Source organism: Giraffa tippelskirchi, chromosome 10 (assembly GCF_054371585.1).
Source record: "Giraffa tippelskirchi isolate mGirTip1 chromosome 10, T2T-mGirTip1v1.2.pri, whole genome shotgun sequence".
Lineage (NCBI taxonomy): Eukaryota > Metazoa > Chordata > Mammalia > Artiodactyla > Giraffidae > Giraffa > Giraffa tippelskirchi.
In genome coordinates, this window is record NC_137284.1 from 90,634,974 (window position 1) to 90,650,242 (window position 15,269).

At 38.1% G+C, this 15,269-nt stretch overlaps 2 protein-coding genes across 7 annotated transcripts in view; one reads left to right on the plus strand and one right to left on the minus strand.

Annotated features, from left to right (window-relative positions):
• Positions 1-5: 5 nt before the first annotated feature.
• Positions 6-15,064, plus strand: PMPCB (peptidase, mitochondrial processing subunit beta). Of its 3 annotated transcripts, none has more exons than XM_081535785.1 (13): positions 6-130; positions 1,195-1,335; positions 1,915-2,161; positions 2,572-2,701; positions 5,562-5,760; positions 6,201-6,280; positions 8,695-8,807; positions 9,631-9,774; positions 12,591-12,751; positions 14,150-14,235; positions 14,319-14,407; positions 14,576-14,651; positions 14,742-15,064. In XM_081535785.1, exons 3-13 carry the CDS (start codon positions 2,087-2,089, stop codon positions 14,804-14,806), a joined length of 1,218 nt encoding a protein of 405 aa, XP_081391911.1. In that variant the 5' UTR covers positions 6-130; positions 1,195-1,335; positions 1,915-2,086; the 3' UTR covers positions 14,807-15,064. The 3 variants fall into 3 exon arrangements, with proteins under 3 accessions (XP_081391911.1, XP_081391910.1, XP_081391909.1); XM_081535784.1 differs by having other exon boundaries at positions 2,071-2,161; XM_081535783.1 differs by having other exon boundaries at positions 2,071-2,157.
• DNAJC2 (DnaJ heat shock protein family (Hsp40) member C2) overlaps positions 15,018-15,269 on the minus strand; it is a 34,749-nt gene continuing 34,497 nt past the window's right edge. For all 4 annotated transcript variants that reach the window (XM_081535781.1, XM_081535780.1, XM_081535779.1 and 1 more), the window contains one exon: positions 15,018-15,151. In XM_081535781.1, coding sequence (XP_081391907.1) covers positions 15,077-15,151 — 75 coding nt within the window. In that variant the 3' untranslated portion in view covers positions 15,018-15,076. The remainder of the gene's footprint in view (positions 15,152-15,269) is intronic.

The window sequence follows — 15,269 nt, forward strand, 5'->3', positions numbered from 1 at the left end:
CCTACAGTCCAGAACGGAGACGATGGCGGCGGCGGCTGCGGCGGCGGCCCGAGCGGTGCTGTTTTCTGCGGCGCGGCAGCGGCTCTGCGGTTTCACCGAGAGGCTCCTGATCGGAGGCGCTGCTAGGCGGGTGAGCTTCCGTCTACTTGTCTGGGTGCCACTTGGAATCAGGCTAGACCGGGCCTCACCCGCAGGACCCCCGTGCGACGAGCCTGAGTTAACGGGCCCCCGACCGAGCCGCGGGCGTCCGCCCCACACACCTCCAACTGCGGATCGGGCCTTAGCCGGGACCCGTGGGCCACCCGGCTGCCGGGGACGCTTATTTCCCGTCGGCGCTGGGCTGGCTTTGGTCACCCGCAGCGCGTGACCTGCCAGGGACGTGTGGGATGACCCTGGTTTACTAACCCCCTCCCCCAGTTACTCAGAAGTCATTATAAAGAGTGCGTGTTGATTACTAAAATCGCCGTAGTTACAATGGGGGGGGGTGTTAAAAACTGAGGACCACCCCCCGCCACCCGCTCTGAGTTCTCTTTTTGCCTAAAACTGGCTCTCGTCCTGCTCATCAGCTCTGCTTCCTGTGAACCCTGGGGCAGCTAAAGGAAAAGTTTGTCTGTTTATATATTTTTCTCGTAAGAGACTAGCTTTCTCTAGAGTTCGTGGGACTTTTAACATATGTATAAAAAAGAAAACATATGGGGAGTGGCGAATAGTCCATAGTCAATAAATCAGTCAGGTAGAGTGTATCTTGAGTAATTACCCTTCTTCCTACCTTCTCTTTTTCTGTCGTTTTCAAAACTTTGCTTTTCTTGATCAGTGGAAGCTAAGCATTTCAATGCTATGCGTGTATTTTTATATTTTTCTCTCCTTTTCTTGACTTTTTTCTCCCCTTCATGTTCCCTTTATGAATACTAAACATTTCAAGAAGTATTGAAATAAAAGTAGTTTCTTTTAGGATGATGACAAAAACTTCATTTTTCTTCAGGAAAGGGCATGTTTGTAGACATGTTGCTGGCTTTAGGATAAAGTGGTTGGTTGAGGGATGTTCCTAGGGTAGGCAAAGGGGTGGATCTAGTGGAGTAAAAGTTAAGGAGGAAAGAGTACTTTAGAGTCTCTTTGAGGTAGATTTGGTTTTCTAATCAATAATTTGTATTAATAATAGTGATATGTTTTGCTGCTTCCTTTCTCCCCAACCAGTCATTATATTTTGGAGGAAACAGATTGAGAAGTACACAGGCTGCTACAGAAGTTGTTCTGAATGTTCCTGAAACGCGAGTAACCTGTTTGGAGAATGGACTCAGGGTGGCCTCTGAAGACTCTGGGCTCTCAACATGCACAGTAAGTGATTTAGTTTGACCCCTCATTAGGAGAGAGCAGACTGTACCTATAAAGCTTTTCAGTAGGTTGGCAGGTAGTTGAAAGTAGCAGCAGTTATTTTGCCTTGACAAGTGATTGTCACTTGTGAAGCTTTTCTTATAACAATTCCATACTGGGCGCATGTGTGCTTAGTTTAAGTGACTACGTCTTGTAGCAGGTTGTATTGTGCAGTGTTGATAATAATGAGAACAATATATTTGCTGGACTACTGTGTGCTAAATGTTTTTACATATCTTGTCTTATTTGATCTTTAAAATACTTCTTTGTAGCAGGGATCATTGCATCCATTTTATAGTTGAAGAACAAGATTCAAGAAGTTAAATGGTTTTGTCCAAGGTCACAACAACTAATACATGACAGAACCAGGATCTTAACCTAGATTTTCTGACAGTCTCTTCTGATATTCTTTAAACTATACTTGATGATTGACTATAGTAACACATTGGACTAACAATCTGGGTCCTCAGTAAAGCTGGCAAGTAAGTATTTGTGGCACCCAGTAGACTGACAACTAAAATTTTTAAATCTCATCATTCATAGGATTATATTGTCAATCCAGTCAAGTCAAGAAAACTTTAATGTTTAGACTGGAAAGCATTTGTCAGAAAAAGGCAGAACACTGCCTCCACCCTCTACCTTATCCCCTCAAAAGAAAGAAGATGATGTCTTATCTAATTCTTACCTGACTGTATTAAGGTTGGGCTCTGGATTGATGCAGGAAGTCGATATGAAAATGAGAAGAATAATGGAACAGCTCACTTTCTGGAGCATATGGCTTTCAAGGCAAGTTATAAAGATTATTTTTTAAATGCATTTTAAGAGACAGTAAACACAAAGTCTTATTCTAAGGTAAAGAGAACTACTTCAAAAGTATAGCATGTCTTATTTTTATTATTTTTTAGAATCTTTCTTTTTTCAGCATAATTACCTAAAATAATTACTGATAATTGCTCTGTAGAGGTGAAACAAAGATTTTCTCTTGGGATGTAAATGTCATCTGAAAGTATGTCACTATTTCTGAAGTCTGATGTAGTTTAGAAACCAAATTTGGTCCTTACATCAAACTGTACATAGGCTTCTGTCCTCATATTCATTGTCTGAACTGTGTAGAACAAATGAGGGATAAAGGGAGAGATTTTATATGTATATATATATATATTTTTTTTTTTTTTTTCCTCTCTCTCTCTTTTATTTCAGGGCACCAAAAAGAGATCCCAATTAGATCTGGAACTTGAAATTGAAAATATGGGTGCTCATCTCAATGCCTATACCTCCAGAGAGCAGACTGTATATTACGCCAAAGCATTCTCTAAAGATTTGCCAAGAGGTATTATTATTTATGCTGCTGCTACTGCTGCTAAGTCGCTTCAGTCGTGTCCGACTCTGTGCGACCCCATAGATGGCAGCCCACCAGGCTCCTCAGTCCCTGGGATTCTCCAGGCAAGAACACTGGAGTGGGTTGCCATTTCCTTCTCCAATGCATGAAAGTGAAAAGTGAAAGTGAAGTCACTCAGTCGTGTGTGACTCTTAGCAACCCCATGGACTGCAGCCTACCAGGTTCCTCCGTCCATGGGATTTTCCAGGCTAGAGTACTGGAGTGGGATGCCATTGCCTTCCCCGGATGTGAACTCTGATGTCACAAAAAAAAGCAGTGAAACACCCAACGTATACAAAGGCATCCTATTCCTTTCCGGTTATTACTCTGTTTTCCCCAAAGCCGAGACTCATGATGACGACCTTCAGCCGTGATGGAAAGAGGACTTCCTGAGAAAAGGGTTAAAGGTCTTTGGGCAGAAAGGTTTCCCCCATGCCCAGGAACTCCCCCGGGGACTGCCTGGGGGAGGTGGTCCAGAGACAACTGGCATCCAGTGTGAGCCTGTCCTGCAGCCTCCTCCTGCACATTCCCCAGCAGGACTCTGGCATCTGCCAGGCAGGTGTATATTTATGCTGCAGATGTATAATTTTCACAGGCATCCAGAAATAATTTAGTGCTGTTTTCATTATGTTTCTTGAGAAAGAGTAAACCCCAGAAATGTGAAAATAAGTGAATCAACCTCTGGGTGAGGGGGCACCTATTTTTAATTTTTTCTACAAATATGACAAATGATATTAAATATTTATAGGCTGCAAGACTTGTACAAACCAGGTCCTAACACTTGATTCAAATACTAATTCCTCCAGAGTCATACCTGGGAAGTAAACCATTTTTAATTGTTTTATTATATATTCACTTTTACTGTCTACTTTTTATTTTTGTTTTGTCTTTGTTCTGTCATCTTAATTTTTCATTTCTGTTACAAACCAGAACATATTTTATATCTTCTGACTCCCAGGCTTTGTTTTTGAACAGAACGTGCTTGCTTCTTTATTGCATTTGCACATTCTGGTTCCTCCTCCTGGAGTGCACTTCTTTCTTAGCTTCGTTTCCATTAATTTTTTTTCAAAATTCAATTATTTAAACTAAAACAAAAAAAAATAAATCTAAAACAGCTCACTCATTTTTCCCTCCCCCATCTCTGGCGATGACCAATCTGAATAAAACTGTATCATTAGAATACTTAAACAATAGTTTGCCCCACCTAACTCCCAGGTTGTCTGGGTTTGTAGCTACTTCTGGGATAAACAGTGATGGTATTAAATTATATATGTATGTGTGTGTGTGCGTATATATATATAAATTTGATACTTTTGTATATATCCTATTTCTGACTACATTTGACTTAGAATATCTTTAAGGTCCAATTTAATTACAGGTATATTATTGAAGATCTATGCTTTTAAATTTCAGTATTAAATATACATTAGAAAGAAGATTCTGATTAAAACATAAATATTGGGAAATATGAATCCCCACTTTTAGGTACCAGTCTAGACTACTACTTCCAAGTAGAGGAGGTTCTTCATACAGGATCTCTCATTTTCCCATCTGTCTTTGGGCTCTTCCTTACCCATCTGGGCCTTTACTTGTCTGGACAGATGGGGTTTTATTGTTTTTAAATTTTATTGGAGCATTTTTTATTTGATTCACAACATGGTGTTAGATGGACAGATAGCTTTAATTTGGTTTTACAAATTATTTTTTCCTCTTGGTCATAATCTCAGTCCCAGCTTATTCTTGCAGTCTGTTTTGTCATTTTGGGCAATATAGAGGTAATTACGGAGAAGGTAATGGCAACCCACTCCAGTACTCTTGCCTGGAAAATCCCATGGACGGAGGAGTCTGGTAGGCTGCAGTCCATGGGGTCACGAAGAGTTGGACATGACTGAGCGACTTCACTTTCACTTTTCACTTTCATGCATTGGAGAAGGAAATGGCAACCCACTGCAGTGTTCTTGCCTGGAGAATCCCAGGGATGGGGGAACCTTGTGGGCTGCTGTCTATGGGGTCGCACAGAGTCGGACACGACTAAAGCGACTTAGCAGCAGCAGCAGAGGTAATTAATTACAGGAGGTCCTTGGTACCAGAACATTACTGCTTCTGAAACAAGTCCACTTTAAGTGAACTTAAAGAACAGAAGTTTACAGCAGGGTAACAAAATGAAAGTTGATCAATTTGTTTTCTATTTACTAAAATTTAGATGGTGATTACAACTGTATACTAATTCTTCAAGGATAGTTGAAGTTTCTCTTTTTTGGAGAAGTATGTACTTTCTCTCATAAAATTGCTTAATAGCATGATATATCCTTTAGTTTACTTGTGACTTTTTACAAATTAGGGTCGTTTTTGTATAAATATTTGAAGGTTTCATCAGTTTTCCCCAAGGGTCACTTAATTATTCTTTGATAGTCACATGTATGTCTTTTGGAGTAATTATCCTTTTCTTCAACTGTTAACTGTTCCAGCTCTGTTGCATCATCATTTATCAGAGACTTTGATAAACAGTCAGAATCTAACCAACACTGACCACTAACTGGAATTAAGTGGGGAAAGATGTTTGAGAGGACACTAATTCTGGCAAATTTAGGAATTTTCTCCAAGCTCATCTGTACCACAGGGGATTGTATTTTTCTTTTTAATTTAGTCCTTTTAGGTCTATCAAATGTTCAGAAACATTTATTTCTTCCAGTTTAATCATTTATTCAGTATTGAGTGCTGGTCACTATCATGGTTTCTGATGCCAATTTAAGATATTAATAGTGAAAATTAAGACTCTTAGTGTTTCTTCCTGTGGTTTATTTTCAATTAGCTGTAGAAATTCTTGCTGATATAATACAAAACAGCACATTGGGAGAAGCAGAGATTGAACGTGAACGTGGAGTAATCCTTAGAGAGATGCAGGAAGTTGAAACCAATTTACAAGAAGTTGTTTTTGATTATCTTCATGCCACAGCTTATCAAAATACTGCACTTGGACGGACAATTTTGGGACCAACTGAAAATATCAAGTAGGTCTAATTCTCAGATTTTTTTCTTTTTTTTGAGAAAAATTTGAATTGTGAAAATTAACATTCACAAACATACAAAAAGTATGTTTCAGAAAGCAGTTTTTTACCCCCAATAATCTGAATAAAATTGTATCATTACAGTACTTGAATGACCCTTTAGCCCCACTTGACTTCCAGGTATCTGGGTTTACACCTATTTCTGGAGTAAACAAGTGATGATATTACATGTTTTATATATATATATATGTTGAAATTCTTTGATACTTGTTGCATATATTCTATTTGACTGCATTTAACTTAGAATAACTTTAAGATCCAATTTAATTGGATATTAAAGGTATATTATGTGAGGTATATTATGTGAGGTATAAAGGTATATTATGTGAGGATCTGTGCTTTTGAATTTCCCTTTAGTACCGCTTTTCTTACTCCATTTACAGATCTATAAATCGTAAGGACTTAGTGGATTATATAACCACACATTATAAGGGGCCAAGAATAGTACTTGCTGCTGCTGGAGGTAAGTTTAAATTTCTATGACTGTTTTAAACAGAGTGATATGCTTATCAGTTTGATCCTGTTGGGAGATATCTTTAGAGTTTTCATTTACAGAGCAAATTGTTTAGTATCTGTGTAAGGGCAATATGGAACACTGAAACCAGACTTCTCCCGTCTTCTCTTTAGTAGAGTTTTTTAATAGGAAAATTTAGTGACCCTCTAGTACGTAAGTGTACATACATAATGGAATTTACTTTCAAGGAAAGGGCAAATGGGTGAGCTGGAAGATGACAGTTGGAAGATAGTGTTCAACAGTTTGGGAGTCTCTTGAGATTTTAAATTATTTCTTGAGAACCAACTTCATCCTTGGTCAGGCATGGCCTGAGTTATGTTACGTTGTTTATTCATTCTTTGATTTATTCTTTCATTCAGTAGATCTGCTAATTACTGAGAAGGGAAATTATATAAGGGATTTTGAGACTATTTAATGGGAATTTGAACATGAAAGTGGCATGAGGACAAGGCCTCCTTGGAGGAACGTGTTTGAAGCCAGTGAAAGTTTAAGTTCAGGTTAGATTTTGCTAGATTTCCTGGTAGTCTGAATTTAGGCAAATAGTACACCTTATTGGTTTCCAGTTTTCTCTTTAAGACAAAACGAAGATTCACATGGAATGTTCTTTTGTGTAAATTTTCCTTTAGAAATGACAATAGTTTAAAATTGTAGTTGGCCTGGATAGACTTTGAGCTTATTACTTGGGAATAATGAAGAAGATGAAAAGGAGGTTAACTGTCAGAAACATGTTACCTTTGTGTGGCCCTGTGTGCTCCTAAGTTCTCTTGAGTTAGTAACAGTTTCCAAAATGTCTGGTCTAACTGGAGTTCCACAGTGAAACTGCCTCCGAAAGGGGACACTGTTGGTTGGATGGGGCGTCAACAACTAAGTTGTCTAGGAGATTCTGCCATTGTTGGTTCATTGGTTCATTTTGACTTTGTCAGAGTTGGGATATCTTACAATTAATTAATGGCCTATCCTAGATTAATTAGTACATTGTCTTACTGGTACATAAGTGATGATGTTTCTTATAAACAGTGGCATTATAAATTCAGTGAAATAGGCCAGACCCAGCTTCACTTAAAAAAAAAAGAAAAGAAATTATTGGCTCCCCTGCCTTTTGGTTAGAGGTAAGTAGAGGTGGTACTGGGGACAGGAGCTGAATGTCTGGAACATCCAACCAGGAGGGCTACAGATAAAGGTAGTAAAACAGTGGAGGTGGTTGCCAGGTGCTGAGAATTGTGTCCATGCTCATACTTCTACACTCTCTGCTTTCATCTTTGTACCACCAAGGTCTTCCTATTGTTTTGTCACCGTCTGGACTGATATCCAAGGTGGTTCTCCTATGTAGTGATTGTGAAAATAATGTGTATATAATCATTCACTGTCTTGTTTTATACCAGAGATTGTTTGGAAAATATGGGTGTAAGTTGTGCTTTTATGTTCTAATGGAATGTTTCATTAAAAAAAAAATCTCGTGGCGATCTTTTTTAAGGCACTTATGCATGCCTGAATTTGTCTTGTAAGTTTAAGAATCTTTCACTGAATCTCTTTATGCTCAAGTTTGGAAAATAGGGCTATAGAATCCAAGTACTTCTTAAATTTTGGATGGCAAATAGTGAGTATTTGATTAGCTATGAATTTATTCAGGAATCTATATGAGGTTATTTTAGTTCTGAATTTTGATAGCAGAGCACAGAGAATAAAGCATATCTTATGTCCAGCTTTCTTTAAATGATACAGAGCTCATATTCTTTTCTACTTTAAAAATTTTATTGAAAAGTGACCCTTTTTTGCTAGTTTGCAACTAGGACTTTTGGAGGCTTCCCTAGTGGCTCAGCTGGTAAAGAATTCGCTTGTAATGCAGGAGACTGCCTACAGTGCAGGAGACTGGGGTTGGATTCCTGAGTCTGGAAGATCCCCTGGAGAAGGAAATGGCAACCCACTCCAGTATTTTTGTGTGGGAAATCCTATGGGCAGAGGAGCCTGGTGGGCTACTGTCCATGGGGTCACAAGAGTTGGACATGACTTAGCAACTACACCACCACCACCACCATTCTAGGACTTTTTAATTACTTAATATAACATGGTTTTGTATGGAAAGTAATGTCTCAAGCTATCTTATCCTTATCTTTTGATCGGTAGATGAAAACTGATTGTTCTTCAGAATGAGAAATCTGTACAACAGAAAGTCTTATCACCAGGGATAAAATGTGCTTTGTGAGCTTACTCTTGAAAAGGCTTTTACTGACTGCAAGTAGTCCTTGTGTAACCTGTATCAGTTATGCCACCTTAAGCTCATTGTAAACAGAAGTACTGGCAGTTAATTGTGTGCTTTACATTTTATTGTTGCTGGATATATGAAATATTTTCCTTCAATTTAGGAGTTTCCCATGATGAGCTGCTTGACTTAGCAAAATTTCATTTTGGTGAATCTTTGTCCATACACAAAGGAGAAATACCAGCTCTGCCTCCATGCAAATTCACAGGAAGTGAGGTAGGCCAAGCCTCCTAAGCTAGCATTTAACCCTTTGGGTTTCTTATGTTGCATTTATGACCGTTTGTACAAAATGTGCCTGTTCCTAACAGTAAAATGGAGGAAACCAAAGGAGTCTGAATGCACATGGACTCAGTTGCTTATATTTCTTCTTGTTCCATATATTTAACCACCTGTTTTTCTTTTTTAAGGAAAATATTATTTGGTCTTTTTGTGCTTTTTGACATTATGCCTATTTTCCTATTGGCAGGGCATAAAAGGAATCTTTTATTTTAAAAACATCCCACATTTTGACACTATTATATTTATTCCTGACTGAGTCTACCCACAGTACATTTCTGGGCATGGCTGTTAAAGCCAGAACTTCTAGAGAAATCTGCTCTGTATCAGCTATTTCTTTAAGCCTCATTAGAAGCTTTGTTTGCCACATTAGGATGATGCTCATATATTAGTATCTGGAAAGGAGCCTGATGTTGGCAGTTGCATGAGACTAGCATTGGCAGTACAAAAATAAGCCTGTTAAGATTAGCCTAAATTTAGACAGAAAAATTCAGACTGATGATTAATTCTGCTGGTTAAATAATGCAAAGCTTTTTGACCACGTAATTATCTGGTGGCTGTGTCTGTAGTATTTCAACTGGAGATCTTTTGGTGAAATCCTTCTGAACTATGGAGTATAATGAGGCCTGATTGTTTAAAAAACAAGAGTGTCATGGTGAGCATTTTAAGTCTGCAATTAATAGAACTGGTGAATTAGTTTCTTGTCAAGCACGTTATAGAGTGGTAATCTTAACTAGAGCTTTGTATCCTTTACCTCAACTAGATTCGAGTGAGGGATGACAAGATGCCTTTGGCACACCTTGCAATAGCTGTTGAAGCTGTTGGTTGGGCACATCCAGATACAATCTGTCTCATGGTTGCAAACACACTGATTGGCAATTGGGATCGCTCTTTCGGAGGAGGAATGGTATGTGATTTTAAAAGTAAATTTCCATAATGAGAAGGTCAAACTGCTATAAATTTTGACTTACGTATGAACTGATCCTGGCTTGCTCCCAGGCAAGAAAAAAAACAATATTTTTTCTTTTGCTGTATTGTTAAAATTTTGATTAAGGATAGAAGGATTCATTGATAGTACTATATATCAATGTTAATATCCTAATATTATAACTGTAGTGAGGCTAAATTCATTGTTTTTCAGAAGTGCATATTAACAAGTATTTGGGGGTAAAAAGGATATCTGCACTATATTCTCAAACAGTTGAAAAATATGTTAAAGAGAATGATAAAGGGAAAAAAGTAACAGTTGTTAAGGAATTTGGATAAAGGTAATTCTTTGTACTATTTTTGTTCCTATTCTGTTATGTCTGAAATTACTTCAGAATTATTGTTGTTCATTTGCTAAGTTGTGTCCAACTCTTTGCAGCCCCATGGACTGCAGCACACCATGTTCCCTCTGTCCTCTTGTATCTCCTGGAGTTTGTTGAGATTCATGTCCATTGAGTTGGTGATTTCATCCAGTTATCTCATCCTCTGCTGCCCCCTTCTCCTCTTGCCCTCCATCTTTCCCACCATGAGGATCTTTTCCAGTGAGCCAAGCGTATGATGACCAAAGTATTGGAGTTTTGCTTCAGCATCAGTCCTTCCAATGAATATTCAGGGTCGATTTCCTTTACCATTGACTAGTTTGATCTTCTGGCAGTCTAAGAAGACTCTCAGGAGTCTTCTCCAGCACCACAATTTGAAAGCATCAATTCTTCGGTGCTCAGTCTTTTTATGGTCCAACTCTTGTATCAGTATTTGACTACTGGAAGAACCATACCTTTGACTATATGGATGTTTCTCAGCAAAGTGTTTTCTCTGCTTTTTAATACACTGTCTAGGTTTGTCATAGTTTTTCATTCAAGGAGCAAGCATCTTAATTTCATGGCTGCAGTCACCATCCACAGATTTTGCAGCCCAAGAAAATAAATCTGTCACTGCTTCCACTTTTTCCCCTTCTGTTTGCCATGAAGTGATGGAACTGGATGCCATGATCTTAGTTTTTTGAATGTTGAGTCTTAAGCCAGCTTTTTCACTCTACTCTTTCACCATGAACAAGAGGGTCTTTAGTTCATCTTCATTTTCTGCCATTAGAGTGGTATCCTCTGCATATCTGAGGTTATTGATATTTCTCCCGGCAATCTTGATTCCAGCCTGTGATTCATCCAGCCTGGCATTTTGCATGATGTACTCTGCATAGAAGTTAAATAAGCAGGGTGACAATATATAGCCTTGTCATACTGTTTTCCTAATTTGGAACCAGTCTGTTGTTCCCTGTCTGGTTCTAACTGTTGCTTCTTGACCTGCGTACAGGTTTCTCAGGAGACAGGTAAGGTAGTCTGGTATTCCTATCTCTTTAAGAATATTCCACAGTCTGTTGTGACCCACACAGTAAAAGGCTTTATTGTAGTCAGTGAAGCAGATGTTTTTCTGGAATTCCCTTGCTTTCTCTTATGATCCAGTGAACGTTGGCCATTTGATTGCTGGTTCCTCTGCCGTTAGTCTAAACACAGCTAGTACACCTGGAAGTTCTTGATTAACATACTGCTGACACGTAGCTTGACGGATTTGGATTTTGAGCATAAGCTTACTTGCATATGAAGTGAGTGCAACTGTATGACAGTTTGAACATTCTTTGGCATTTCCCTTGGAATGAAAACTGACCTTTTCCAGTCCTGTGGCCACTGCTGAGTTTTCCAAATTTCCTGAAAGTGAGTGCAGCACCTTAACAGCATTATTTTAGGATTTTAAATAGCTAACAAAGTGTATATATTCGTACTCAAAGACTTTGACAAAGTATATTTCATACAAGTATCTTACATTCACATGCTATATTTCAGATTTTTAAGCAAACTGCCAAAAGCTCTACAAAGTACGTTGGTAACAGCAGTGCATTATTTTAGTTTTTAAATTAACCTTTTTAAACTTTGTTGTTGGCAAAGCATATTGGCATAATTTATTGTTTTTTGGTTGATATGGTTATAAATGATTATTCAACAAAGCTGGAACACATAATTAATAACCATATCCCACGTCAGTCAGTGCTAGAAGTGGAATGCTGGGTTGGATTAGCCAAGGGATCCTGAGAATGTGCCCAAACTACAATATGTGAGATCATCCCATTTTTAATTTTAGGGACAGCTCTGTCCTGGCAGGATTTATCACTTCTTTTATTGGTTTTAATTTTTATATTGTAGTTGATTTATAATGTAGTTGTGTTAGTTTTGGGTATATAGCTAAGTGATATATTTATATAAATCTCCATTCACAGAGTATTAAGTAGAGTTCCCTGTGGCACGCGTAGGTCCTTGTTGATTTTATATATAGTGATGTGTATATGTTAATCCCAAACTCAAAGTCTGTGAGTCTGTTTCTCTTTTGTAAATAGGTTCACTTGTATCTTTTTTTGTTTTTTAAGATTCTACATATAAGTGATATATTTGCCTTTCTCTGACTTAGTATGCTAATCTCTAAGTATGATCATGTATTATTTTAGAAGTGGGTGCAGCTTCTAAGGATTAACTCTTTTAACATTATGACTTTCTGGGGATGATGCATTGGGCTGGTGAGGTAACTATAATTCTTAGTTTCATTGAATTTTAGCTTTTTATTGAGATATTGCTGAATAAAACTGAGAAACTCAGCCTTTTTGGGTAGTCACTATTTCTACACCTCATTTTTCTTTCTGGTAGTCTGCACGTGTATACCTACAGTTCTCTTGTACAATTTTTTTCCTTACAGAATTTATCTAGCAAACTGGCCCAGCTTACTTGTCATGGCAACCTCTGCCATAGCTTCCAGTCATTCAACACATCCTACACAGATACAGGATTGTGGGGAATCTATATGGTTTGTGAACCAGCCACTGTTGCAGATATGCTACATGTTGTTCAAAAAGAATGGTGAGAAAATAATTTAAATCTTGCTTAAGAATTACCAATTTAGACTAGTTTCTTTTACACTGTTGATGGTGATTAATTTTTTATGGTGATAGCATTTTATTAAGAGAACAAGGCTAAGTACTGTTCAATAGTAGCAATTGTTGCAATGTTTTAAAGATCACATTTCTTCTGGGTTTCATGTGAAGCTGATTTATATTATAGAAAGTTCTTAATCCTTAAGTAGCAGATTACTTCAGAAAGATGTTAAAAGTTAAAAATGTTTAAACGCCAACTAGAATTTTAGGAAATATTTCTAAACCTATCTGGCTTGGAAAGGCTGTGTTATAAAAATGAATCTGAAGTTGCCATTGCTAAAAGAAATGTAGTGTTTTAGTCAAAACTAGTACCTTGAGACAGGCAGAAGGTCCCACGGCTTCTTGGAGAATGGTTATTTAGCTCTGGTCCCTTTCCTACACCATTCTTAAATGGTTTACACTCTAGCTAGGTATGAAGTGAAGTACCTCAGTCGTGCTTGACTCTGTGAGCCAACAGACTGTAGCCTGCCAGGCTCATCCATCCATGGAATTTTCCAGGCAAGAGTACTGGAATGGGTTGCCATTTCCTTCTCGAGGGGATCTTCCTGCCCCAGGGATTGAACCTGGGTCTCCCACACTGCAGGCACATGCTTTACTGTCTGAGCCAGACTTAAAGAGATGTTAATCATTAACTTAATTATTATGTTTAAGTTAGACTCAGCTAGATTCTTTTGAGAAACCAGTGACCCACTGATCTATCCCCCTGGCAAGTCAGATCCTAACACATGCTGCTAAGTCGCTTCAGTCATGTCCGACTCTGTGCAACCCCATAGATGGCAGCCCACAAGGCTCCCCCGTCCCTGGGGTTCTCCAGGCAAGAACACTGCAGTGGCTTGCCATTTCCTTCTCCAGTGCATGAAAGTGAAAAGTGAAAGTGAAGTCGCTCAGTCGTGTCTGACTCTTAGCGACCCCATGGACTGCAGCCTACCAGGCTCCTCCATCCGTGGGATTTTCCAGGCAAGAGTACTGGAGTGGGGTGCCATCGCCTTCTCCGCCGAACACATGAGGATTCACAAATTTTCAAAATGACTGTAGAATTTCTCAAAATGCAGTCAGCCTATTTTTATATTGTAGTGAATCTCTGCTAACTATATCACTTTTGAGAAATTAACCCTACCAGGAAAATAATCAGTAACATTTTAACTCTTGTGTAACTGTTGGGATCAATAGTAATTTCAACTTTTTACTAAATTGAGTTCATAATCACTTGTACATTGTGGTGTAACAGAGAATATAGCATCCTTCCTTTCTTTAGGTCATTAACTCATAAAACATGTAACATTTTCAAATTACTTGACCTTTGATTTTTCCAAATGGTTTTTAGGATGCGACTGTGTACAAGTGTCACTGAAAGTGAAGTTGCGCGAGCCAAAAATCTTCTGAAAACAAACATGTTGCTGCAACTTGATGGTAAAAGAATAACGACTTTGGTCTTATTTTCACATGGTTGATCTTATATTCCAGTCCTTAGTTTTCCTTTTTCTTTAAAACAGGTTCCACTCCCATTTGTGAAGATATAGGTAGGCAAATGTTATGCTATAATCGAAGAATTCCGATCCCTGAGCTTGAAGCAAGAATTGATGTAAGTAGTCCTTAGATACTGTTGGGTCTTGTGGAAAACAATCTTTGTTATTAATACAACAGCTGGAGATAGATATCATAAAACTTGGTTTAGCTCTAAAACATTCCAGGTATACAATGTCTTGACTACTACAAAAAACTCGGAATGCTTGTATCTTCAATTTTTCAGGCTGTAAATGCTGAGATAATTCGAGAAGTGTGTACCAAATATATTTATGATAAGAGTCCAGCTGTTGCTGCTGTTGGTAAGCCTGACTCCTAGTCTCCCATGAAGAAAGTTGGCTAAGGACTTTCCTTCTATTTACTTATAACTCTCTTTTCTTTTAAATCCTTAGGTCCTATTGAGCAACTACCAGATTTTAACCAGATTTGCAGTAACATGTGCTGGCTTCATGATTAAAAATGCTCCTAATAAACATTTGGAACATTATAAAACTGAGACCCGCAAGTCAAAAAGAAAAAAAAAAAAAAGAACATCTATGCTGGTAAATATGAATAAAATACTGTATGTCAGACTTTGAAAGGATAAGACCACCACAATGAATGGTAGATCTCTGAACTCTGAGAAGTTATGCTGGGACACACTTTAAGTATAATTTTAAGAATGAAAATTTGTATAGTATTTTCAGTTTTATTATAAAAATGCACACACAACAAAGATTGTCATAAGTCATTTCTTGCCTCTACTTGCATTCAGCACTTGCTCTTGAGCAGCTTTCTTTGCTTTTACCATTTCAACCAGTTCCTAGGAAGAAGACAAACATTTTACTTAGACAAAGAAGTTGTCAGGATTTGCAGACATTTCTAGTGTTTGATATAAATATGTAAAACATTCAGATTGGATAAATCTGTACGGAAAAGGC

Excerpts from the sequence above, each read along its gene's own strand:
- PMPCB (XM_081535783.1), top strand. The coding sequence starts at position 23 with ATGGCGGCGGCGGCTGCGGCGGCGGCCCGAGCGGTGCTGTTTTCTGCG. Across the intron at positions 131-1,194 it reads TCGGAGGCGCTGCTAGGCGG|TCATTATATTTTGGAGGAAA; the intron begins GTGAGCTTCCGT and ends CTCCCCAACCAG. Across the intron at positions 2,158-2,571 it reads TGGAGCATATGGCTTTCAAG|GGCACCAAAAAGAGATCCCA; the intron begins GCAAGTTATAAA and ends CTTTTATTTCAG.